The sequence below is a fragment of the Saimiri boliviensis genome, chromosome 18 (assembly GCF_048565385.1).
Source record: "Saimiri boliviensis isolate mSaiBol1 chromosome 18, mSaiBol1.pri, whole genome shotgun sequence".
NCBI classification, from domain to species: domain Eukaryota; kingdom Metazoa; phylum Chordata; class Mammalia; order Primates; family Cebidae; genus Saimiri; species Saimiri boliviensis.
The window spans coordinates 1,418,947-1,442,323 of NC_133466.1; the positions used below are offsets into that span (position 1 = coordinate 1,418,947).

Below are 23,377 nucleotides of genomic sequence, written 5' to 3' on the forward strand. Positions count from 1 at the left end.
CCTTTGGAGTTCAGGTGCAGCTGACCAGCACTGACATTAAAACAGGTCGTAAGACTGACACAGCAGACTATAGTAAAAAGACACCACGTTCCAATCTGACTCTGGTACAGCACCATGTGACAGCAGGCCCTGAAAGTAGCAGTGTATTTTACCCAAAATAGATCTTTTCGACACATTTTGAAATCGCCCCGCAAAGCTGTCTCCTGTGGGGAAGTTCACATTCTGTAGAGTTTTTCCAGCTCTTTTTCTGATTCTGAAGAGACTGGCCGAGTCTAGTGTCGCTCTGTTTTGTTTCTGTATTGTTAGTAGAGACTGGGTTTCACCATGCTGGCCATCTGAATAGGAAACATTTGCCATGTACTGCCTCTCAGGTGAACACCTGTAAACTTCATCTACATATTAAGAACCCCGCTCTCCACAGCCCCTATCTTAACCCAGACACTCCTCTCTATGGATTCCAGGCCTTTAGACAATAATTCTTTCCACCAATTGCCAATCAGAAAAACCTCTGAATCTCCCTGTGACCTGGAGGCCTTTCTGCCTGGAGATGTCCTGTTTCTGGGCGAAACCAATGCACATCTCACATGCACTGAACGATGCCTTATGTCTCCCGAAATGTACAAAACCAAGCAACCCAGCCACCCTGGGGGCAAGTTCTCAGGACGTCCTGAGGTTGTGTCATGGGTCATGCTCCTCCCATTTGGCTCAGAATGAATCTCCTCAAGTATTTTTCAAAGTCTGGCTTTTTTGTAGGCAATAGGCAGATAGATTCCATTTGCTAATTTTCTGAAATGCTCTCTGCGTCTAGATGCATGAAAGACATTGGTCTCTGGCTCTACTGTCTGGTGATGCCTGACTTTGCTACCAGGGTAATGCTGGCCTCATACACCAGGCAGGGATAAGCGGCCCTTCCTCCTCCGCTGTCTGAGTGGCCACATTCCTATTATTGCTTTTCTAAGTACGATCCAGCAGCTTGGTCCTCTGGGCCTGGAATTTTCTGTGTGAGGACATCTGATTACAAATTGATCTCAAATTTAATTGAACAAATAGATAAGGAGCATTCATATGCTCTTTTTTGGTAACTGGCATCCTTCCAGGAATTCGTCCAGTTATCCTGTTTTGGGGGCTGCCTGCACTAGAGTCAGCGTGGCGACCCCTCAGAAGGGCAGGCTTGCCAGTGCCGGTGCCCTCTGGAGCCACCCGGAGGCTGCGATGTGCGGTGGCGGCGGGAAGGCACCTGGCTCCCGAAACGAGACCTGTAATGAACCCTCGCAGAGGGGGCCGCGGGCGGGCAGCGCAGGGGCGGCCGCTCCGGATCCCCGCGGGTCTTTCCCGATCACCCCACGAGGCCCCGCGCCCCAGTAGCACCGTCCCTCCAGCGCCCCGTGGAGGCCCACGCCCCAGCCCGGGTGCCCCCTCCGCAGGGCTCCAGGGCTGGGGAGATCCAGGAGGCCGCAGGCGCCAGCCCGACAGCACCCCAGACCAAAAACCCAGGCTCTAATGCGCGGCTCCCACCCCGTCCCCAACTCAGGGGGCTCGCGCACCCGGCGCCGGCCCAGACTGCCCAGACTGCCGACCCGCCGCGTCCTGCCCCTGCCCCATCTGCCCCGCGTCTCCTCAGGGGCCCGCCCCCGCCGTCCAGCCCTCCCGGCCCCCAGTCTCGCGTCCCCTCCCCACTGGCCCCCGGTGTCCACGGGCCTCCCGCCCCCGGACCTCCTGGCCTCGGGGACCCTCAGGAGCCCCTGCATGCGCTGCGCCAGGTCGCCCCCGACGGCACCGGGACCGCGAAGGGTCGGCCGGCCAGAGCGCTCAGGAGGTGGAGAATCCGCGCACGCGCAGTTCCGGATCCCGGCTCGGCCGTGGGGTGGTGCATGCGCATGCGCGGAGAGGTGGGCTCTGGGCGTTGCCGTGGCTACCGGGAACCGGTTCCACCCGGGCGGGGCGTGTTTCCGGGGCGGAGCGCGGCAGCCGGAAGTGCGTGGCCGCCCGCGGCCATGGCGGCACTGGCTGTTGTCGCCTTGCTGTTGGGGGCAGCGTCCTGGCCGCCGGCTTCTGCCTCGGGTGAGGAGTTCTGGCCCGGACAGTCGGCAGCCGACATCCTGTCGGGGGCGGCGTCCCGCAGACGGTAAATGCGCGTTCACGGTGCAAACGCTGGGGTTCCAGGGCCGGACAGGGTCACAGGATGGAATGGGGGTAGGGGAGAGTCGAGGATGCCCTGGGATGGGGCGGGGTCAGGGGCCCAGGAGATGGGATGCGGTCCTGGGGCAGGGGCACAGGATGGAGCGAGGCCAGGGGGCAGGGCCTGGGATGGGGTTCAGGGGTCTGGGGCACAGAATGTGGCAGGATAAGAAGCCAGGGTGATGGGATGGGAGCAGGGACCACGACTGATGGGATGGGGATGTGGGGGCAGGGGCCAGGGGAATGGGATGAGGGGACGGGGCAGGGGGAGGGGCCGGGGCCGGGGCCGGGGCCGGGGCCGGGGCCGGGGGCGTGGGATGGGGGCGGGGCAGCTGCCTGCGGGGTGGGATGGGGCGGGGGCTGGGGGCAGGGTCGGGCCGGCGGGTTGGCTGTAGTCGGGGCTCCGTCACTGCGGCCCGGGACTGCGGGCGGGGTCGTTTGCAAGGCCAGGCGGGCGCAGCCTCAGGATCCGGGAAAGAGCGCGGGGTTGCTCAGGCTCAGCCTGGGCGGGCCCCTGCGAGCGACACGGGTCCGGGCCTGGGTGTGCAGAGCCAGGAGTCAGTGCCGGGCGCTCCGCAGAGAAGTCTCGGCCGAGACCGGCTTTTCGGCCTCCCTGTGGTTGTGGGATCTCCAAGCGGACTCCGAGTGGGGCGAGGACCCAGAGGTGCGCGCGGCCCCTCTTGCGCTTGCAGGCCTGGGCGCTGCAGGCAGCTGTGACAATGGGGGTCTGTGAGGAGAGCGCCAGGAACAAGGTTTCTGTCGCCGTTGGGAACCTGTGCCTTGGGGCGCTTGGTGTCTTTCTTGAGGGCAGTAATGCTAAAGTGTGTCCGGGATCTCTGAGCTTTCAGAGCCGTTTTAATAGTAGTACCAGTGTATACGGCTTTTTCACTTCTCTCACGAGTGCACTGAGGGGTTTTCCCAGAAACCACCTGATCTGTGATATCACAACAAATAGAATGCAGAAACGGGTATGGGAATCCAGACCCAGAGATTTGCAAAAATTAAGAACGTCACAGTTCTAATTCATTTTTAAAAATATACTTATTTTTTCATTAAAAAAGTGACTTGTTAACATGTAATGGCTTATTTTTAGCTGAATTAAATACTTGTAGCTTTAATGTTTAAGACAGGACCTGTCCTTAGACATAGTGCATGTAACCCGCAGCACTTGGCGGCTGTCAATCATTGGTTCCAGTGTAAAGGAGTCTTCAGAGCAAACAGTTTGAGAACCACGTGGGTACTGATTCTTGGGTTCTCCTCACTGGGAGTCCTCTGGCCATAGTTTTGAACTATTGCTGATGGTTAAAAGGATGTTAGCGTGTCTGCTCTGGCTTACAGGCTCTGTAAGTAATCGGTCATAGAGAAACAGACCACTCACTGCCTTCACTAACTAGGAACCATTGTTAGGATCTGGAGTCGGGCCATGCGCTGAGACTTCTGAGCAGTCGGTTTTCCATGCCTAGACTTCAGCATTCAAGACCCATGGTCCTCCTCCTCCCTGCTCAGGTATCTTCTGTATGACGTCAACCCCCCGGAAGGCTTCAACCTGCGCAGGGATGTGTATATCCGAATTGCCTCTCTCCTGAAGACTCTACTGAAGACGGAGGAGTGGGTGCTCGTCCTGCCCCCATGGGGCCGCCTCTATCACTGGCAGAGTCCTGACATCCACCAGGTCCGGATTCCCTGGTCTGAGTTTTTTGATCTTCCGAGTCTCAATAAAAACATCCCCGTGATTGAGTATGAGCAGTTTATCGCAGGTGAGGTGGGCGGCAGGCTGGGAGGCCGAGGCTGTTTAACTGGGGCTGGGCAGTCATTTCTAGGGTAGACATCAGGTTGGACTCATGACTGCATCCAGCTTCACCAGCATCCTCCAGCGCCCAGCGGAGCTACCTGAGGCCTGTGGCAGCACCTGCTCCGCCCAGGAGCACAGTCCCTTTCCCGCGTCACAGTGAGCTTCCCAAAATGTTTCTCAAGGAAATAGACCTGAGATGGATGAGCTTTGTGCCCCCTCACCTCTGGAAACCGCATTGGGCTGATGAGTAGGTGAATGCAGTTGGAGCTGCCCTGACACCCTAAGAAAGCGGCCGCCCGGGGTGTTGTCCTGACGGGACTCGCCTCCCCATGCGAAAGGCTGTTTTACGTTAAGGGTGACGTGCTGCGTGCGGAGTACAATTTGTGGTGTCTCAGTACAGCGCCAGAGATAAAGATCCCTCTTGTTTAACTTTATGTTGCTTAATCTTTTCATTGAATTTTAAGAGAGGAATTAAAGCTCTTCTTAGAATGAAGGTATTTAGAGCTTTGTGGGTTGAGTTGTTTGGAAGACATAAATTTCAGTGCTGCATTTCTGCTGCGTTTGAGAGGCATTGAAGACTGAGTTGGGTTTGAGTCAGACTCATGCTTTCTAGCATCTGTTGGGGTCTTACTCGACAGCGACCCTCTGGGCTTAGAGACCTCCGCTCCCTGCCAAGGAGTGTGGCTCCCGTGTCGTCAATTTTCAAGGATGTGGGTCTCGTCGCACCCTACATCTTGTCACTCTGAAATGTTTTCTGTGAGTGCTGGGGGCACACAGCAGCAGAGGGAGAAACCTCTCACATCCTCGTTGATGTGAAGTCACCAAGTCTACAGCTTGTAACAAGCATTCCCAGAGCGCATCCTTTCCTGAGCTGACTAAATGTGCTCACGAGTCCTGGAAGATGAACGCCGTGGTTGCGTATTTAGTCTAACTAGCAGCCAGCCTTGGCTTGAACATTGGGTAACAGGAACCCAGAGATGCTGTCCTCACCTCCCTTTGGGACCAGTGGGTTTCCTGACGGAAAGTGGGCAGGTCTGGGCCTAGGGCATCCGAGTGCTTGGGAAGGTCTGGGACCTTCCCCACTGAGTGCTGTGTGATGAGCTTCGGAGGCAGATATGCTGGTCTCACACTTACCTGCCATCCACCTGGGGCTTTGCTGAGCTGTTTCCTCGCCCGTGAGGCAGGGTGCTTGTCCTGGGGCGAGGCTGCCAGGAGACCACACAGTGAGCTCCTGACGTGGCACCACCTGCCACTCTTGTAGAAGGAGCCCCCGCAGCCCCAGCCTCGGGCCCGTAGGCCACCCAGCCATTGGCCCTCAGTCGTGAGTGAGTGGAAAGGACACCAGGACTGCACCTGCGTGGCGATGCTCGTTCCTGGCTTTGTTCTGCCGCCTTTGAGCAGACCTTAATTGCTGACCTCTTGGGCGTCGCAGTGGCACCTTCTGGGTGCGGGTTGGGCCGTGGGTAACAGGCACAACTCCTTCTCGCCTGAGCCCTGTCCCCAGGGAGGCAGGACACCAGCACAGTTAACCCATGCAGCAGAGGGTGGCCGAGGTGGTGAGGAGCACTGTGGGAAGCCAAGGGGGTAGGGCACGGTGGCCTCGCAGAGGGCCGAAGAGCAAGCTCCCTAGGGGAGCCATCCCAGCCGGGAACAGCCCTGATCAGGGCGTGAGGGCCGGGAAATCGGGGACCAGCTCCGCCCTCCGGCTGCTGTTGCTGGCTGCCGATCCTCTGCCCTCATAGCACGTGCTCTTCCTGCCTCTGCCTCTGCGAGCCTCCTGCAGTCCCTCTGGGAACAGGGGGGTGTACAGTAGTAAGTCACCTGCTGGCAGTTGATGTGTTCCTGTCAGTGAGCGTCTCATGGCCACTGTCACACTGCCCACCTTCTCCTGATGTCTTTCAGAGTCTGGTGGGCCATTCATCGACCAGGTTTACGTCCTACAAAGTTACGCAGAGGGGTGGAAAGAAGGCACCTGGGAAGAGAAGGTGGACGAGCGGCCGTGCATCGACCCGCTGCTGTACTCCCAGGACAAGCACGAGTACTACAGGTGCCTGCTGCAGCTGCTCCCCGCCATGTGCCCTGCGCCTCTTCCTGCTGCACGGTCCCCGCCCCACCCCGCTGCCTGTCTCCCACCTCCTCCCCACCATGCTTCTCTCTGCCGAAAGTGGCCCCCCTACCTTCTCCTCCTGCCTCCTCCTCCCCCTGCCTCCTCCTCCTGCTGCATGCCTCCCATGCCTACTGCATGCGCCCCCCTCCTGGCTGCAGCACGCCCCTCTCCTCCCCCTGCCTCGTGCACTCCCACCCGCTCCTGGCTGTAACACCCTTGGCTGCTGCTCCTGCTGCACACCACCCTCCCACCCCTGGCCGCAGTGCCCTCTCTGCACATGCTGGGTGCTGGTGCAGGGTTCAGGGTGTCCTCCCCACTGGCATCCTGACAGGGCTGGTCCCCTTCCTGATGAGGTCTCTGGAGTGGGCCGTGATGAACACCTGGCTGAGACCCCATTCCTTTTTCCCTGCATCTGAATGCACTTGGGTGTTACCATGGGAAGGGAGGTCTTGTGAGTCCCAAGTGTCACTTGCCGTTAGAGGTTCTGAACCTGCCAGGCCTCCTGTAGGAAAGCTGTCAGTTAGCAGTCTCCCTGTGTCCAGTGCCAGGGCAGCTGACTCTTAAGGCATAGTAGGTGAGGGCTTTGGAAGGGTGCGACTGGCTTGCATGAGAATCACAGCCAGGCTGTCCCTGAAGGCGCACAGGGCTGCCTCTGTCCGGCTCCCTCCCCCGCCCCGGCCCCACCTCTGTCCGGCTCCCTCCCCCGTCCCGGCCCCACCTCTGTCCGGCTCCCTCCCCCGCCCCGGCCATCCTGTCAGCCCTTGTCTTGGGGAAGGCCTCAGTGGTCCATCAACCTGAGAGAAGCTCGTGGGCTGCTTTAAAAATTTTATGAGAACATCACGATCTGCAGTCAGGATCAGTAAGTTTTCCCCAAAGCAGCCACGTTTCATCAGAAGCGAGCCACGGTGTATGCGTGTCTAGACTTGATTTGTTTTCCTTGCGGAAACAAAACAAACTAATAAAGCTGCCATGGGTTTTGTTTTCCAGAGGATGGTTTTGGGGTTATGAGGAGACCAGGGGTCTAAACGTCTCCTGTCTGTCCGTCCAGGGCTCGGCCTCCGTCGTGGCTCCCCTGCTTCTGAGAAACACGTCGGCCCGGTGAGTGCCCTCCCCGCCCCCCCACCACTCCGGGAGCAGCCTGGAGGCCAAGGCACCTGCTCTGTGCCTGCTGGCTGGGGGCTCTCTGCCTGCACTCCCGAGTCCCTGCCCACCTTCCTCGCAGAGAGCAGACCCTGTGGGCCCAGGGGGTAGTGGTTGGGGAGGTGGTTTCATGTGTCCCAGGAAATAGCCCAGGAGGGATCCAGGTTTAGATCAGCTACACCAAAGCTCTAGACACCCATGGGTGCGGATGCAGCCTCCCAGGGGAGCTGCTGAGGCATCTTCTCCGGGCCCTGGCTCTGACCGTGCCGAGGTCTCCACTGGTAAGGGGTGGAGGCGGGCGTCACAGCGGTTCTGCTCCAGAGTCCCTGTCTGAGCTGCTGTGACTGCCAGGCTGAAGCTGGAAAAGGCAGTGGGTGATGTGGACGGCCGGGAGGGGGCACAGAGGTGAGGGCCCGGCCTGGCCAGGTGCCCAGGGAGGGGCTGGGAAAGGCAGTGGGTGACGTGGACGGGGGGAGGGGCACAGAGGTGAGGGCCCGGCTGGACTGGGAGTGGTGGGGGGCTCACCATGGGACTGTTCTCCATTTGTAGCACTTGGGGAGCTTTTGCTAATACATCCCTGCCCCCCGACACCCGCTGTTCTGTCTGTTTTCTGCCTCATGGGTCTGCCCCATGTGGCACCCGGCCTGGTGAGCCGGGCCTCGAGGGTCCACCAAGGATGCTGGGGTTGCCGATCAGGTGGTGCCTGATGATGTTGTGAACTCTGGAGGGAATTGTTGGTGGCCACATTCTTAGAACTTTTTGCAGGCTGGGACCCACTCCGTCGCCTCCCTTGGCTGTTCTTCTGAGTCCTGCAGCAGGTGGTGTGAGCGTCTCCTGCAGGCCCGGGCACAGCAAGGCACGGGTGCCCCTCGCACTCAGCCACGCTGAGGCTGCCTTGTCTGCTGTCGTGCCCTGCGTGCACCTCCAGAGGCCGTGGCAGCTGCCATCCCATTGCACACTACAGCTGGCTGGTGTCACCCTGGTCAGTCACAGCTGCCGCTGGCTCCAGCAGGCTGGGACCCCCAGTCTCAGCTGCTCTGGGCCTTTGTGAAGGCAGGTGGCTCCAGCACAGGCCCGAGTCTCTGCTGCTCAGCCAGCCCGGCTGTTGCAGAAAAGCAGAACTTGGAGGTTGTGGAGGGAACTGGACTGGATCGTTCTGGTTATTGGGATGCAGCTTTACTGTTGTGGGGACTGGGTTCATTTCATGAAATATCTGGGTTTCAGAGGCCAATCTGCCTATGTTTGGGGCCTGCGGGACAGGCTGGCTAGTCAGTTTTTTTGACTCACATTCACAGGTTAGAATGGAGCTGAGCCCAGAGCGGGCTTGCAAGCAGATGGTCCTGATTGAGGAGAAATGCCTCTGTGGGGAACAGTGGGAGAAAAGGAAGCTGATGTTGAGGGGTGAGGTCATCCACCTCCAGCATACCAGGAGTTAAAGACCTAATGGGAAGGTGAAGCCATAAAGCTGTCAGGATAGAAGCCTTACACCCTCGGGCAGGAAGCATTTCTTAAACAAGGTGTGAAAAGAATGCACCAAAAAAAGAAGATTGGTAAAGCTAGTTACTCCAAAATAAAGAACTTTTGTCCATTAGAAAAGCAGAGACAGGCCTCAGAGAGGGAGCTCCTGGCAGCACAGTTCATCCACCAAGGACTCTCCAGGATACAGGAGGCAAAACCCAGTGCAGGAGGGAGGGAGGGAGGGAGGGACGGGCAGCCTGGGGTAAGGTGCGTCTGATTCACAGGAATAAGAACTGCTGTTAACAGGACCGGGTACCCCCGTGCTGTGGTGCTCAGGAAACAAGCCGCCATCGGGAGGACAGGCAGCAGGGGCTCTTGAAGGCTGCTCCTGGAGGGAGATGCTGATAAAACCCTGAACGCAGGACATGCACCTGCTGACTCCTGCTCGGGAACGTTCATGGCCTCCCGGGATCGGGAAACCCGTGCAGCCCTCAGCGGTGCGCTGGCCGGATGGAGGATGGGAGATTGGCCACTGAAGATGGGCAGACTGCTGCTGTTTTCAACAAAGAGAAATCAAGATACGGCGCCCGGTGAAAAAGGATCCATGTAGTCATGTTCCACATGCACGAAGGTCAAAGTCAGTGCGCGGGAGAGAGAGATGGGAAGACGCCGGGGAGGCCCCTGGGCCGGGCCGGGGTGGGGCATGTGTGTGACCCACTTCGCGCCTACCCCGGGCGCGGCTGCACAGTTTTGGCCTTGAAGCAGTTGTCTACCCGCAGTGTGGAACAGGCTCTCCCAAGTGCAGGGTTGCATTTCATCAGAAGCCGTCAAACGGCGTTGAAAGCAGGGCTGGAGGCACCCACTGTGTCCAGCTACGCCCATCTCTCCAGAAAGCCCCTCACATCACTGCCTGTGCACGGCCGCCTGCCTTTTTCAACGTGGGATCACCACGCATGTGCTCCCCACACTTCAGTTTGCCCTTCTCCCACCCAGCCACACACCTGGGGTGTTCCGGATGCGTGGGCATCACCTCGTTCTTTCGTAGCCGTCTGCACAGCTGGAAGAAAATTTGGCCTTTGGTTGTTTCCAGGTTTCTGTAGAAGAGTCTGTGCAAACCATGGGGGTGTAAAACTGTAGGATGCCACCCAGAACAGGAACGGCCAGGTGTGTGCCCCTGGTGCGGCCCCAGAGTCCCCCGCAGAACAGGAACTGGGTGTGTGCCCTTGGTACGGGCCTCAGAGTCCCCCACAGAACAAGAACGGCCAGGTGTGTGCCCTTGGCACAGTCCTCACAGAGTCCCCGGCAGTGGCAGTGCAGAGCTGGTTCCCAGGGAGTCTCCAGGGCTGAGCTTGCATCTGTGTGGATCTGATAGTGAAGTGTGGAATCTGTTCTGTTCGTTTGTTTTGATTTCAGAGTACGACTACACTTAAAAGCCTTTTGAAATGTTATTCTATAAAATGCCAGCTTAGATATGTCACTAATTTTTTTCTCTGTAGAAGTTAAAATTTTTCCATAGTCATGTTATCAGTCTGTTCATTAAAAGTTTCTGGATTTTGGTATTGCAGCCTGTAAGCCCCAATATTCAGGGTCTGCTCACAATCCGTTTCATGTGTTTCATTTTTATTTTGCATCAAGAGCTCTAGGGAGTTGGGTGACGGTTGGTTCAGTGGCTGGAGTAGGGGAGGCCTTGCCTTGCTGGAATTAGGTCACGTGACCGTCACGGGCACCAGGATGACTCAGACCCAGGCTGGAGCAGGGAAGACTCTGAGGAGGAGGCCCGCCTGCGAGTCAAATACGGCCGGCTGGAGGCTTTCCCACATAACCTCGGGGCTCCTCATGCCGCCCTTCCTGCACCTCACGCTTTCACAGCTGCCGCTCCACACATGCACGTGTTCCTACGACCGGGTTTGCCACTGGGCATTCTCAGGGGCTGCAGTAACTTGGACGACATGCTGTCAAAAGACTGCCAGCCCAGTGATGGCAGCTCTGCCAGGGATCAGATGCAGCTCCGGCTCTAAGCCCCAGAGTCAGTGAGCTCTGTTCCCAGCAGCTTCTGTGAACCTCTCTTCTTTGCCAAGTAAAAGCTTGCCCACCTGCCCCTCTGCAGGCACACCTGTGGCTTGCCATAGCCTCTTGCCGACTCTCAACTTTGCTCCTTAAATTAGGAGATCCTTTTCTCTGACGTCAGTTCTTTCTGTTGGCTGTGGGCGTGAAAGCCCCCTCAGAACCATGGTGTGGAGGCCGATGGCAGCCTCCCCATGACTCAGCCACAGCCGCCCAACGTGCCCTGGCTGGTGTCCCTCTGGGACAGTCTCTGCTTCCCCGGCCCAGGGCTCTCCCACTTTGTGTTCTGAGAGAGTGTGAACGTCATCATCCTTAACGCTTATAACCTTGATTCTTCTAACAGGTCCGTGATGTTAGACCGAGCCGAAAATCTGCTTCATGACCACTATGGCGGAAAGGAATACTGGGATGTGAGTATTTGCCGGGGCGTCTGTCTAAACCACCATGTGTCGTCTAGTATTTAGTTTTTGAGAATTTTAAACAGTTGACAGCTCTTTTGGAGCTTGCTGATTAAAGTTATAATGGAAGCTGTGGCTTTGGGCACCTGCCGTGACCCTGTGCCACCCCGAATGGCTGCAGGCCCGCCCAGCTCTCAGTTCTGATGCCGCAGGCCCTGAGCTATGGCGGCGCCCTGGAGTCAGCCCAGGTCGTTGACTCCATCAGTGGCTGGAATGCGGACCCTCCCTGCTCCTCTCTGCAGCGGGTCTTTCCCACTGGTGTCCTTTTCCGCATTGATGGGTGACTTTCCACAGCCGCCCTGGTCCTGTGGGTGAATGGAGCAGAGGTTGGGGAGTGGCTGCTCCCTCTCGTGGGCACAGCAGGTCCCGTGATGTGGTCACTGGGGCAGCAGCTTATAAAGCCGGGATCCGCCTCCAGGAGACACTGTCCCTCTCACGTGGGGCTTCATGCGGGTCAGTCCCATTCAGTTTGCAAAAGCAAGGCGCGCTTATGGAGTGAGATGGAAGTTGAGTTGGGGAGAGACCAGGGACACAGCCTACTGCCCAGCACGTGCCGCAGCCTCCCAAGGGGGCCTGGCAGAGCCGGCGGTGGTGGGCAGCTGGGCCGGCATTGGCTTCCTGCAGGAGAGCTGGGAGCCTCTGCAGTAGATGGCGCTACTTCTCGGCGAGCGTTGATGAGGGACGTGACTGAGGGGCTTGTGGCAGCTGTGCGGTGGGCAGTGGCAACAGTGGAAGGACCCGCCCCAGGATGGCTGCCTGGCGGGGGGTGGGCGTGTTCTTAGCCGAGCCCGTGGCCGTTTCCACAGACACGCCGCAGCATGGTGTTTGCCAGGCACCTGCGGGAGGTGGGCGACCAGTTCAGGAGTCGGCACCTCAACTCCACAGATGCCACGGACAGGATCCCCTTCCAGGAGGACTGGACGAAGATGCAGGTAGCTGCTCTCCCTTTCCTTTCTGAGAGAAAATATAAATTCTCTTGAGAGGCCCAAAACTCATCCCCTCAATTTCAAGTCACAGCAGGGTTGGTGGTGTGGATGCTTCGGCACCTCCCTGGGATGTGAGTCTCGGTAATTACCTGCTCTGGGGAGGTGCTGGGACCTGGGGCCCTCGTCACAGTGTGTCATTTCAACAAATGTGTTGCTTTTTGTAGGGTCAAGCCCTACAGGGTCGTGGGATGTCCCCTATCACTGTGCTGAGGCGCAGGATCCGAGAAGTAAAGAGACGAGACACCGAAGGACTGGAAAAGACAGCTGGGCTTGGGGGGCCATGCCACCTTTGAGCAGAGACAGGCACGGCCCTGAATGTCCAGGAGCGTCTATTTATTGGGTATAGGTTGGGGGCAGGGTACTGAGTGAGGTCATCTTAAGAACAGTGATAGGGTCAAGACAGTCATGTGGGCAATAAACAATGGGTCACCCCTATTAGGTCACGGAGGCTAGCAGGTGGGCCATGTGCAGTGAAGAGGGTGTAGTGTGCACCATCTCTTATCTAGGGGCAGGCTGCTTCTGAGGAATTTTGTAGGAGGATGCTGAGTCGGCACAGTGGCTGGAGATTTGACAGGTTGTACAGCCACCAAGGTGCCATCATACCGGAGGGGTTTTAAGCCCTCAGACGCTCCCGAGATTGCTGGCCTGAGACCAGCCTTCTGCAAGAGCTGGACGCAAGGTACTGAAACTCCTTTCAGGAGCAGTGACTTGCTCCAAGCCTGCCATACAGTGGGTATCTTTACGATACTGAACGCTGCTGCCTGAGCCGTAAATTCTCATTCTGGTATAACTATTTTTCCCTTAAATCATGCTCTGCACTGTGTCTGCTCTAGACATTCTTCTGACTGTAAGCAAGATATGCTTATATATGTATAGCTGTTCATCTCTTAGTTCATGCTCTACTGTGTCTGCTTTAGGCATTCCTCCAACTATGAACTAAGATATATATAAAAGGATTATACAGAAAAAAATAAATGAGCAGTAAATTATTCTTTAGGCACTAATTGTGCTGGGGGGGTCTGCCTAGCTCTCCTTCCTCGGCACCCAAAAGGGGTGTTACCCACACATTTTCAACTTGATGTTATTTTTAAGCATTTCCCATATGTTTTTAGTGTTTTTTAAACAAAACTTTCATAAAAATGCTATTTAACCTGTTTGTTCTTTATGGGATATTTGAGCTATTTCCAAGTGGCATGGCATTCATTTTCCAGCAATAATCAAGTTATTTGGACAGTTTTTACTGGGAAAAAACATAGATTTTTCATTTTTATCTCCTTTGTATTTTCAGTGTTTTTAAATTTTTTATTCTTGTAAATTTTATTTTTAAGTTTAATTTTTTTTGAGACAGTCTTGCTCTGTCACCTAGGCTGGAGTGCAGTGGCGCGATCTCAGCTCACTGTAACGTCCACCTCCTGGGTTCAAGCAGTTCTCCTGCCTCAGCCTCCCAAGTAGCTGGGATTACAGGCACACACCACCATGCCTGGCTAATTTTTGTATTTTCAGTACAGACAGGGTTTTGCCATGTTGGCCAGGCTGGTCTCGAACTCCTGACCTCAGCTGATCCACCCTCCTCGGCCTCCCAAAGCACTGGAATTACAGGCATGAGCCACCGTGCCTGGCTTATTTTATCATTGTTTAAACCTCAGTTTTTGGGGAACAGGTTTTGTTTGGTTACATGGATACGTTCTTTAGCGGGGATGCTGAGATTTTGGTGTGCCTGTCACCGAGCAGTGTACACTGTGACCAGTGTGTAGTCTTTATCCCTCACCCTTCCCACGCTACCCCTCAGGTCCCCAGAGTCCACTGTGTCATTCCCAGGCCTTTGCAGCCTCATGGCTTAGCTCCCACGTGTGAGTGAGAACACAGGATGTTTGGTTCCCCTTGCTGAGTGACTTCCCCTAGAACAGTGGCTCCACCTGCATCCAGGTTGCTGCAGATGCATTCATTTCATTCCTCCTTATGGCCAACATACCCCATTTTCTTTGCTCGTTGGTCGGTGGACATTTAGGCTGGTTCTGTATCTTCGCAGTTGTGAATATTGCTGCTGTAAATGTGTGTGCAAGGGTCTTTTTCATATAGCAACTTCTTTTCCTCTGGGTACACACCCAGGAGTGGGATTGCTGGATCAAATGGTAGCTCTACTTTTAGTTCTTTAAGGAATCTCCACACTGTTTTCCATAGTGGCTGTACTGGTTTACATTCCCACTATGAGTGTGAAAGTGTTCCCTGTCACCACATCCACAGTTCCCTGTCACCACATCCACACCAGCATCTTTTATTTTGGGAATTTTTTTTTTAGATGGGATTTTGCTCTTGTCACCAAGGCTGGAGTGCAGTGGCACAATCTCAGCTCTCTGCAACCTCTGCCTCCTGGGTTCAAGTGAGTCTCCTGCCTCAGCCTCTCGAGTAGGTGGGATTTCAGGCACCTGCCACCATGCCCACCTAATTTTTTGTATTTTTAGTAGAAACAAGGTTTCACTATATCAGCCAAGCTGGTCTCAAACTCCTAACCTCAGGTGATCCATCCACCTTGGCCTCTCAAAGTGCTGGGATTATACACATGAGCCACCACACCTGGCCTATTTTTGGATGTTCACATATGGCTATTCTTGTAGGAGTAAGGTGGTATGTGCCATTGTGGTTTTCATTTGCATTTTCCTGATAGTTAGTGATGTTGAGCATTTTTTCGTATGTTTTTTGGCCATTTGTGTATCTTTTTTTTGAGAATTGTCTGTTCATGTTCTTAGCCCACGTTTTGATGGGATTGTTTGGGTTTTTTTAATGCTGATTTGTTTTATAGTTCCTTGTAGATTCTAGATATTAGTCCTTTGTCAGATGCAAAGTTTGTGAGTATTTTCCCCCACTCTGCGGGCTGTTTACTCTGCTGATTTGTTTGTTTTGCTGTGCAGAAGCTTTTTAGTTTAATTATGTCCTATTAATCTTTGTTTTTGTTGCATTTGCTTTTGGGCTTTTGGTCATGATTTGCCTAAGTCAATGTCTAGAAGAGTTTTTCCGATGTTATCTTCTAGAATTTTTGTGATTTCAGATCTTGGATTTAAGTCTTTGATCTACCTTGAGTTGATTTTTTTTAAGGTGAGAGATGAAGATCCAGTTTCATTCTCCTACAGGTGACTTGTTAATTATCCCAGCAGCATTTGTTAAATAGGGTGTCCTTTCCCCACTTTATGTTTTTGTTTGCTTTGTCAAAGATCAGTTGTCTCTTAAGAATTTGGCTTTATTTCTGGGTTCTCTATTCTGCTCCACTGGTTCACTTACCTATTTTTATAGCAGTACCACGGTGTTTGGTAACTATAGCCTTGTAGGATAGTTTGAAGTTGAGTAATGTGATGCCTCCAGCTTTGTACTTTTTGCTTAGTCTTGCTTTGGGTATGTAGGCTCTTTTTCAGTTCCATATGAATTTTAGGATTTTTTTTTTCTAGTTCTGTGAAGAACGATGATGGCATTTTGATGGGAATTGCACCGATAGATTGCTTTTGTAGTGTGGTCATTTTCACAATATTGATTCTACCCATCCATGAGCATGGGATGTTTTTCCATTAGTTTATGTTGTCTGTGATTTCTTTCAGCAGCATTTTATAATTTTCCTTGTAGAGATCAAGTTTTATGGGTATTTTTGGTTTTGTTTTGCAGCTGTTGTAAAAGGAGTTCTCGATTTGATTCTCAGCTTGGCTGTTGTTGGTGGATAGCAGTGCTACTGACTTACGACTTTCTCCATCTTTTGGAATACACTGATTTTGTATCCTGAAACTTTACTGAATTCATTTATGAGATCTCGGAGCTTTTTGGATGAGTCTTTAGGGTTTTTCTAGGTACCCTACTATATCATCCGTGAACAGTGACAGTTGGACTTACTTTTACGAATTTGGATGCCCTTTCTTTCTTTCTCTTGTCTGATTGCTCTGGCTAGAACTTCCAGTATTGTGTTGAATACAGGTCGTGAGAGTGGGCACACTGTCTTGCCCCTGTTCTCAGGGGGAATGCTTTCAACTTTTCCCCGCTCAGTATAATATTGGCTTTGGATTTGTCATAGATAACTTTTCAAAGTCAAGGTGTTTTCAGAGACCGTGAGGTATGTTCCTTCTATGCCACTTTTGCTGAGGGTTTTAATCATAACGTGATGCTGGATTTTGTCAAATGCTTCTTCTGCATCTGTTGAAATGATACGATTTTTGTTTTTAGTGCTGTTTGTGTGGTGGATCACATTTTTTGACTTGTGTACATTAAACCATCCCTGCATCCCTGGTATGAAACCCACTTGATATGGTGTGTAATCTTTTCCATATGCTGTTGGATTTGGTTAGCTAGTATTTTCTTGAGGATTTTTGCATCTATATTCATCAGGGATATTGGTCTATTGATTTGGGGGAGATTCCCTCTTTCTCTGTCTTTGGAATAGTTCTCAGTAGGATCTTTCACCAGTTCTTTGAATGTCTGATAGATTTCAGCTGCGAATCCACTGGGTCCTGGGCTTTTCTTGTTGGCAGTTTTTAAATTATTGTTTCAATCTCACTACTTGTTATTGGTCTGTTCAGAGTTTGTTTCTTCCTGGTTTAATCTAGAAGGGTTGTATATTTCCAGGGATTTATCCTCTAGGTTTTCCAGTTTTTGCACATAAAGGTGTTCGTAGTAGCTTTGGATGATCATCTGTGTTTCTGAGGTAGTGATTGCAATATATCCCGTTTCGTTTCTGATTGAGCTTATTTGGATCATCTCTTTTCTTCGTTAATCTCAATAATGATCTATCAATATTGTTTATCTTTTCAAAGAACCAGCTGTTTGTTCCATTTAACTTTTGTAATTTTTTTGTTTGTTCATTTTAGTTTCATTTAGTTCTGCTCTCATCTTGATTATTTCTTTTCTTCTGCTGGATTTGGGTTTGGTTTGTTCTTGTTTCTCTAGTTCCTTGAGGTGTGATCTTAGATTGTTTATTTGTGCTCTTTCAGATTGTTTGATATAGGTGTTTAATGCTGTGAATTTTCCTCTTGGCACCACTTTTGCTGCATCCCAGGGATTTTGATAATTGTGTCCCTAGTTCAGTTCAAAGAATTTTTAAATTTCCATCTTGATTTCATTGTTGACCCAAAGATCAGGAGCAGATTATTTAATTTCCATGTATTTGTATAGTTTTGTATAGTTTCTTTTTGGATTTAATTTCCAGTTTTATTCCACTGTGGCCTGAGACGGTACTTGACATCATTTTGATTTTCTTAAATTTATGGAGATTTGTTTTGTGGTTAGTCGTATGACTTACCTTACCTTGAAGAATGTTCCATGTGTTGATGAACAGAATGTTCTGGAGTTGTTGGGTAGAATGTTCTGTAATTATCTGTTAAATCCATTTGTTCTAGGGTATAGTTGTGGTCCGGGTGGAGGTGTGCAGGAGCTGGTCACAAGCTTGCCCCTGCGTCGCAGGTGTGGCCTTGGGATTCTGACTGCGAGCTTGGCTGTGCTGTCTCCTCAGCCCAGGAGGCCTGCTGTGGGGAGGTGTCACACCAGGCTCTCAGCCCCCTCCCCTCAGCTGCAGGAGGTGTGCAGCCCGCTGACTTGGAGCTTCTCTGCCTCCGGAACAGCACCGCCCACTCTGGCAGGCCCTCTGCGTGGGGTGGTGAGGTCTCCCCACCAACGCTGCCCTCCACCCAGCAGCAGCCAGGCCTGTGTAGCCTCCTGGCCCTGTGGCTCCGTGTACAGCGCTGTGCACGTCACGTTTGCTGTGGGAACATCTCTGAGAATTGCTTGTTGATAAAGTGCCGCTGGAGGGGGATTGAGAGGAATGGGGCTTCCTCAGAGCTGGGCTGCAGCGGTTGTTACTGCTTTTCTGGGTCTGGCCACCCAGTGGGCCACCAGGCCCCGGGATGGCGCTGTAGAGTCCTGTGATACGGTCCGTCTTTGGGGCTCCCGGCCGTGGATACAGCACCTGCTCTGGTGTAGGTGGCAGGGGAGTGAAGTGGACTCTGGGGCGTCCTTGGTTGTAGTGTTTTTAGTGCACTGGCTTTCTCAAATGCTGGTATGCTACAGTGAAGTTGTCACGTGGACAGACCGGGGCCCTCTGGTCAGCCAGGATGTTGCAGATGGTGGGATTAGCTGCTGTTTTCTCCTTCCTTGGAGCAGGGTTGTTGTGTTAAGATTTGCTGTAACGGCTTGCATTGGTGGCGCTTTCAGGAGAGCAGCAGAGTGCTTTGGTTCTCCGGGAGTTCGCAGCTGTGAGCTGCTTCATCTGCAGGGTCCGTGAATTATTTCAGCCTCTGGCACATTCCTGTGGTGGTTCTTGGAGCAGAAGTTCACAGCATGAGTCGCCACATGCTGGTCTCTTTTTAAATGCTTTTATTTAACTCAGAAAAAAGGATCTGTGGTAATTAATACTACTTAAAAAGACATCTGGTTGCCCCCGAGATTCCACCTGAATCCTTTAGACAGCCCTGGAGGCCACCCCGTGGAGGCGGCCGTGTGGAAGCGACTGTCCCTCTGCGTCTCGAGTTTCGTCGGGTGCCCAGGATGAGCCCTGAGTCTGCCCATCAGTTTCTGCATGTCCATGTGGTTCTTTGCTAGGTCACGCTGGGCTCGGCGCTAGGGGGCCCCTACCTGGGAGTCCACCTGAGAAGAAAAGATTTTATCTGGGGTCACAGAGAGGATGTGCCCAGTCTAGAAGGGGCCGTGAGGAAGATCCGCAGCCTCATGAAGACTCAGCGGCTGGACAAGGTGTTTGTGGCCACAGATGCCGTCAGGAGGGGTATGGAGCTTTACAGTCTTTCACGCCTTTTTGATCCCTGGTTTGGTTCTGGGTAGAGCTAGGCCTGCATGATCTTCAGCTGTGATTCCTGGGAGGGTAAAGCTGAATGTGTCTGCACTTTTTGAGCCAGTTTGTAACGAATTAACAAGAGGCCAAGTCTTTCCGCTAAAGAGAGACCTATCTGTGCTTACTGGAGGTTCCCAGTTCAAAGGGTCTCTCCTTCTACTTTGCAGAATATGAAGAGCTAAAAAAGCTGTTACCTGAGATGGTGAGGTTTGAACCCACGTGGGAGGAGCTGGAACTCTACAAGGACGGAGGCGTCGCCATCATCGACCAGTGGATCTGCTCACATGCCAGGTGCTTGCCCGCTTTGCACTGTCGGCCAGGAGCGTGTCTGGGGCTTTCCAAAGGGGCGGGCCTGTGTGTACACAGCGGTCATTTCCGTGCCATTTGCCTCCTCGCCTGCGGCTCCTGGGACGCCTGACTCCGTGTTTCCTGGGCTGAAGTGCACTGTTCATCTTCCTCCGTTAGTTCTCACGCACCGACTTCCTCCGTAGCAGGCTGTTGGCATCGCTTCGTCTCAGTCTTGTCTTGGCTCTCGGTTTCCCGTCATTCCCAGTTTCTGCTCCTGTCTGCCCTCTGCCCTGGGAGTTGCCCGGGTCCTGGGCTTGGGCTCATCCTTGGTGCTGTGTGTTGAAGGGCGTCCACAAGTGTCCTCAAGGCTGGAAGCACAGGCCCTCCTGCAACTGTTCTCGTGAGGCTGCTGCACGAGGGGGCCTGGGCCTCTTCCTCCAAAGGCCTGTCTGCCAGTCCGCACAGGAGACCGAGGTTGGGATTACGATGGAACATTTCAAGTGAAATGGAAACCGGGAGAGGGAACGATTCTCCCTGCAGTCACAGAGCTTTCTGATGCCCACGGTCCTGTACGTGTGCGTGGTCTCTGTGGGTTCTCCTGCCTCTCCCGTGTGTGTGTGCGTGGTCTCTGTGGGTTCTCCTGCCTCTCCCGTGTGTGTGTGCGTGGTCTCTGTGGGTTCTCCTGCCTCTCCCCTGTGCACGTACGTGGTCTGTGTGGGTTCTTCTGCCTGTCTTCTGTGCCAGCGCCTCTCCACGCGTCTGGTGTTGCCTTTTGTGGTCTGGGTGTTGCGTGTGAGACCCACAGTGGCTCTGGGCGATGCTGTCAGTGGCAGAGTCAGATCCTTTCCGTGTTAAGCAGACAGGATGCCGTGCTGACTTCTGTGGTCCGGGTGGAGGTGTGAGGAGCTGGTCGCCGGTTCACCCCTGCGTCGCAGGTGTGGCCTTGGGATTCTGACTGTGAGCTTGGCTGTGCTGTCTCCTCAGCCCAGGAGACCTGCTGTGGGGAGGTGTCACACCAGGCTCAGCCCCCTCCCCTCAGCTGCCCGAGGTGTGCGGCCCACTGACTTGGAGCTTCTCCGTCTCAGGACTGGCGCCGCCCACTCTGGCAGGCCCTCTGCGTGGGGTGGTGAGGTCTCCCCACCAACGCCGTCCCCCAAGCAGCAGCAGCCAGGCCTGTGTAGCCTCCTGGCCCTGTGGCTCCGTGTACAGCGCTGTGCACGTCGTGTTTGCTGTGGAAACATCTCTGAGGATTGCTTGTTTATAAAGTGCCGCTGGAGGGGGATTGAGAGGAATGAATGGGCAGGCTGCTGACCCAGAGGTCAGGAGGACTCCTGGAGAAGTGTCCCCAGGCAGCCTGTACGTGGAGGGGCCCGAACCTCCGTGATTTCTGCTGTGCCTCAGGACGAGGACCTCCGTGCCTTGGCTACACAGTGTCTTGATTAGTGGGAATCTCCAAGAGACATTCGACCTGCACTGTGTGTGGGCCTGGCATTTGGTGACAAGGGCTCCCTGGGAACATGTGGCAGGACGAGTGTGTGGGGGCCGCTGACCGTGAGGCAGCAGGGGAGGGGCCTGCAGCACCAGGCAGAGCCCCTCAGGGTGCAGATGTTGAGGCCACCTGAGCAAGGTGTGCCAGGTGGGGGGCGGCCGGCTGGTGTGTTGCCGGGTTGGCGGTGGGGGGCTGGCGTGTGTAGTCGCTTGGGGTACAGCCGTGTTGGTTCTGTGGAACCAATTATCTTGCCCACCTGCTTCTCAGTTCTGTGTAACTTGGGAACCTCTGTGATCCTTTGCAGGTTTTTTATCGGCACCTCAGTCTCAACATTTTCTTTCCGGATTCATGAGGAAAGAGAAATCCTGGGGTTGGACCCCAGAACGACGTACAACAGATTCTGCGGAGACCAAGAGAATGCGTGTGAGCAGCCCACACACTGGAAGATCAGCTACTGAGACAGCGCCGCTCCCCGGTCCGGCCGACGCGGGTGGATGCACGCTCTGCCATCGTGGAGTCAGCCTCTACTGCCCAGCCAGGAGCTGAGTAGACACAACTGTCCCTCGCAGGCTCCAGGCCCAGCGGAGGCCCCACCCTTGGGGTATGACGCATCTAGAGTCACGTTCTGTCCCTGGTGTTCCTGGCCGCCGGCGGCTTATGAAGAGGCTCCGCTGCCTTCAGGGCGGTGGTTGTGTTTGCAGCTCAGTTGTGTGTCCAGAAGCAGGGAGTGTGTCAGGTTCCAGCTCGGGGCCTTTCCAGCCGCCTTTCATGTCTTCATGTTTTAAGCGAGTTGAGGATAGAAGCTGGCAGGTGAGCTGCCTCCATTGGGTGGACCTGGGGCCGACATCTCCCTGGAAGCCGGTGCAAGGAGCAGCATAATTTTAAATTCTGTGGGAGCGGCCAGGGGCCTTATGAACCCCTGTGCCCTCTGCGCAGCAGGAGGCTGCCTGTGAGTGCGTTTTCTCCTGGGATGTGTGAAAGGCTGACCTGGTGCTGCACAGCGGGGTTGAGGCCTCAGGGAGCCCCGTGGAGTGATGACAGTGCAGGCCCCACGTCTGCACGTCGGTGTGCTGGGAAGTTCTTCAGTGATGCCTTGGGCCAGACACTCAGTGAATTGTAGGAAATCCTAGCTCCGCCTCACACCAGGCCTGGTTGGTTGCCCGTCCTCACCCAGCCACCCACCCTCGCCCTGGCTGGCACATGCACGTGGGCCCTCCGGACGCCTGAGAACTGGAAATGAGAAAGGACAGTCACACCGACTCCAAAAGGCTGTCTAGGATGAGCTGCCTTATCAGGGAGCTCCTTGTACCCATTTTACAGAAATCATTTTTAGGTCTATGCTACAACCACAAGGGGCACCTGCAAAGAGGGCAGTGCTGGACACAGAATGGAGGGAGGAGCAGCAGTGCCTCGGGGGTCCTCAGGGTCAAGGGGCCCCCCTCACCCCCTTGGCCCATTGCCACCTTCCCTCCATGGTGTTGTGTGACCCTCCATCAGGCTGGTGGGGGCTGAGCCTGCCACTTTCCACATCTGCTAGAGGAACAGTGACGCAGACGTTTGACAGGGAGGACAGTGAGTGAGGAGGGACAGACGGCTCTTCCCTTCGGAGCCTGGCTAGTCTAGGACATCACCTTGCTGTGTCTTCTTCTCAAGCTTTTAACATTGACCCTGAACTTGTGGCAGGGTTCTGTGGTGTTAGAGCTGTGCAGGGTCAGTGGTGACATATTTATTCTTTTTCCGTTTGTTCTAGAAACAGTGCCTTTTTGATCAGTTGAATTTTCTTCAGGCTGAGAGCTGTATAAAAGTTTGGACTGTGACCATGTACCTTCCTTTTTAAGAAAAATAAACTGCTTTATGGTAGGTGGTAGCTGTGGGAGTGTAGACTCTTTTCCTGCCACCCAGCGGAAAACGGAAGAATCCTTTCAGATTTCCCAGAACACAGATGGTGAACAGGGTAGGGGCACTCCTGCTGGCCTGTGAGTGCTGTGGCATCTACGTCAGGACACTCCTGCCAGAACCCTTGGGCCCCCAGTGTGGCCAGGGTCTGCACAAGGGACCATGCAAGGCTCGTCGCCACGGACAGCAACCAGCCCTCTTCTGTTGTTCATCAGCCTGCCCGGGAGGCCTTTTTAGGGAAAGAATCCCACAGTTGTAAAACATTTGAAAACTGCCAGCGTTTTAGGCACATAGGAGATGGCAGTGTGGCCTTTGTGGTGGGAAAAGACCAGCCAGTGGGAAGATCTGTGCTAGGCGTCGGTGAATGCTGCATGACTAGAGTGGAGAAAGCAGCCTGGAGGAGGGGGGAGGTTGGGAGGGGCTTGGGAAGGGGAGGGGCTGGAGCGTGCAACACCAGGAATTGAGTGCAGAGGCCCGGGGCGTACGCAGCCAAGGCAGAGAGAAGCTGGTTTGACAGATGGAGCCGTTGGTTCAGGGGTGCCATCAGGAGGTGTGCGGGCAGGAGGTCCACCATGGGTCCTAAGCAGGGCGTGCTGTGGCCACTGTGCAGAGAACAGCCTGGAAGCCAGAGGCTGGTGAGGAGGCCCTTGCTGTGTCAGACAGCGGTCATGAGTGTTGAAAGAAAACTAGTCTGGACGCAAGCGGCT

The 23,377-nt window shown here is 54.2% G+C and overlaps 1 protein-coding gene across 1 annotated transcript; it reads left to right on the forward strand.

Moving 5' to 3' along the window:
• Positions 1–1,970: 1,970 nt before the first annotated feature.
• POFUT2 (protein O-fucosyltransferase 2) lies at positions 1,971–22,641 on the forward strand. Its single transcript, XM_003939422.4, has 9 exons — positions 1,971–2,125; positions 3,685–3,935; positions 5,873–6,017; positions 7,065–7,175; positions 11,083–11,149; positions 12,004–12,129; positions 18,751–18,931; positions 19,165–19,288; positions 21,079–22,641. Exons 1-9 carry the CDS (start codon positions 1,995–1,997, stop codon positions 21,230–21,232), a joined length of 1,290 nt encoding a protein of 429 aa, XP_003939471.1. The 5' UTR covers positions 1,971–1,994; the 3' UTR covers positions 21,233–22,641.
• The last annotated feature ends 736 nt before the right edge of the window (positions 22,642–23,377 follow it).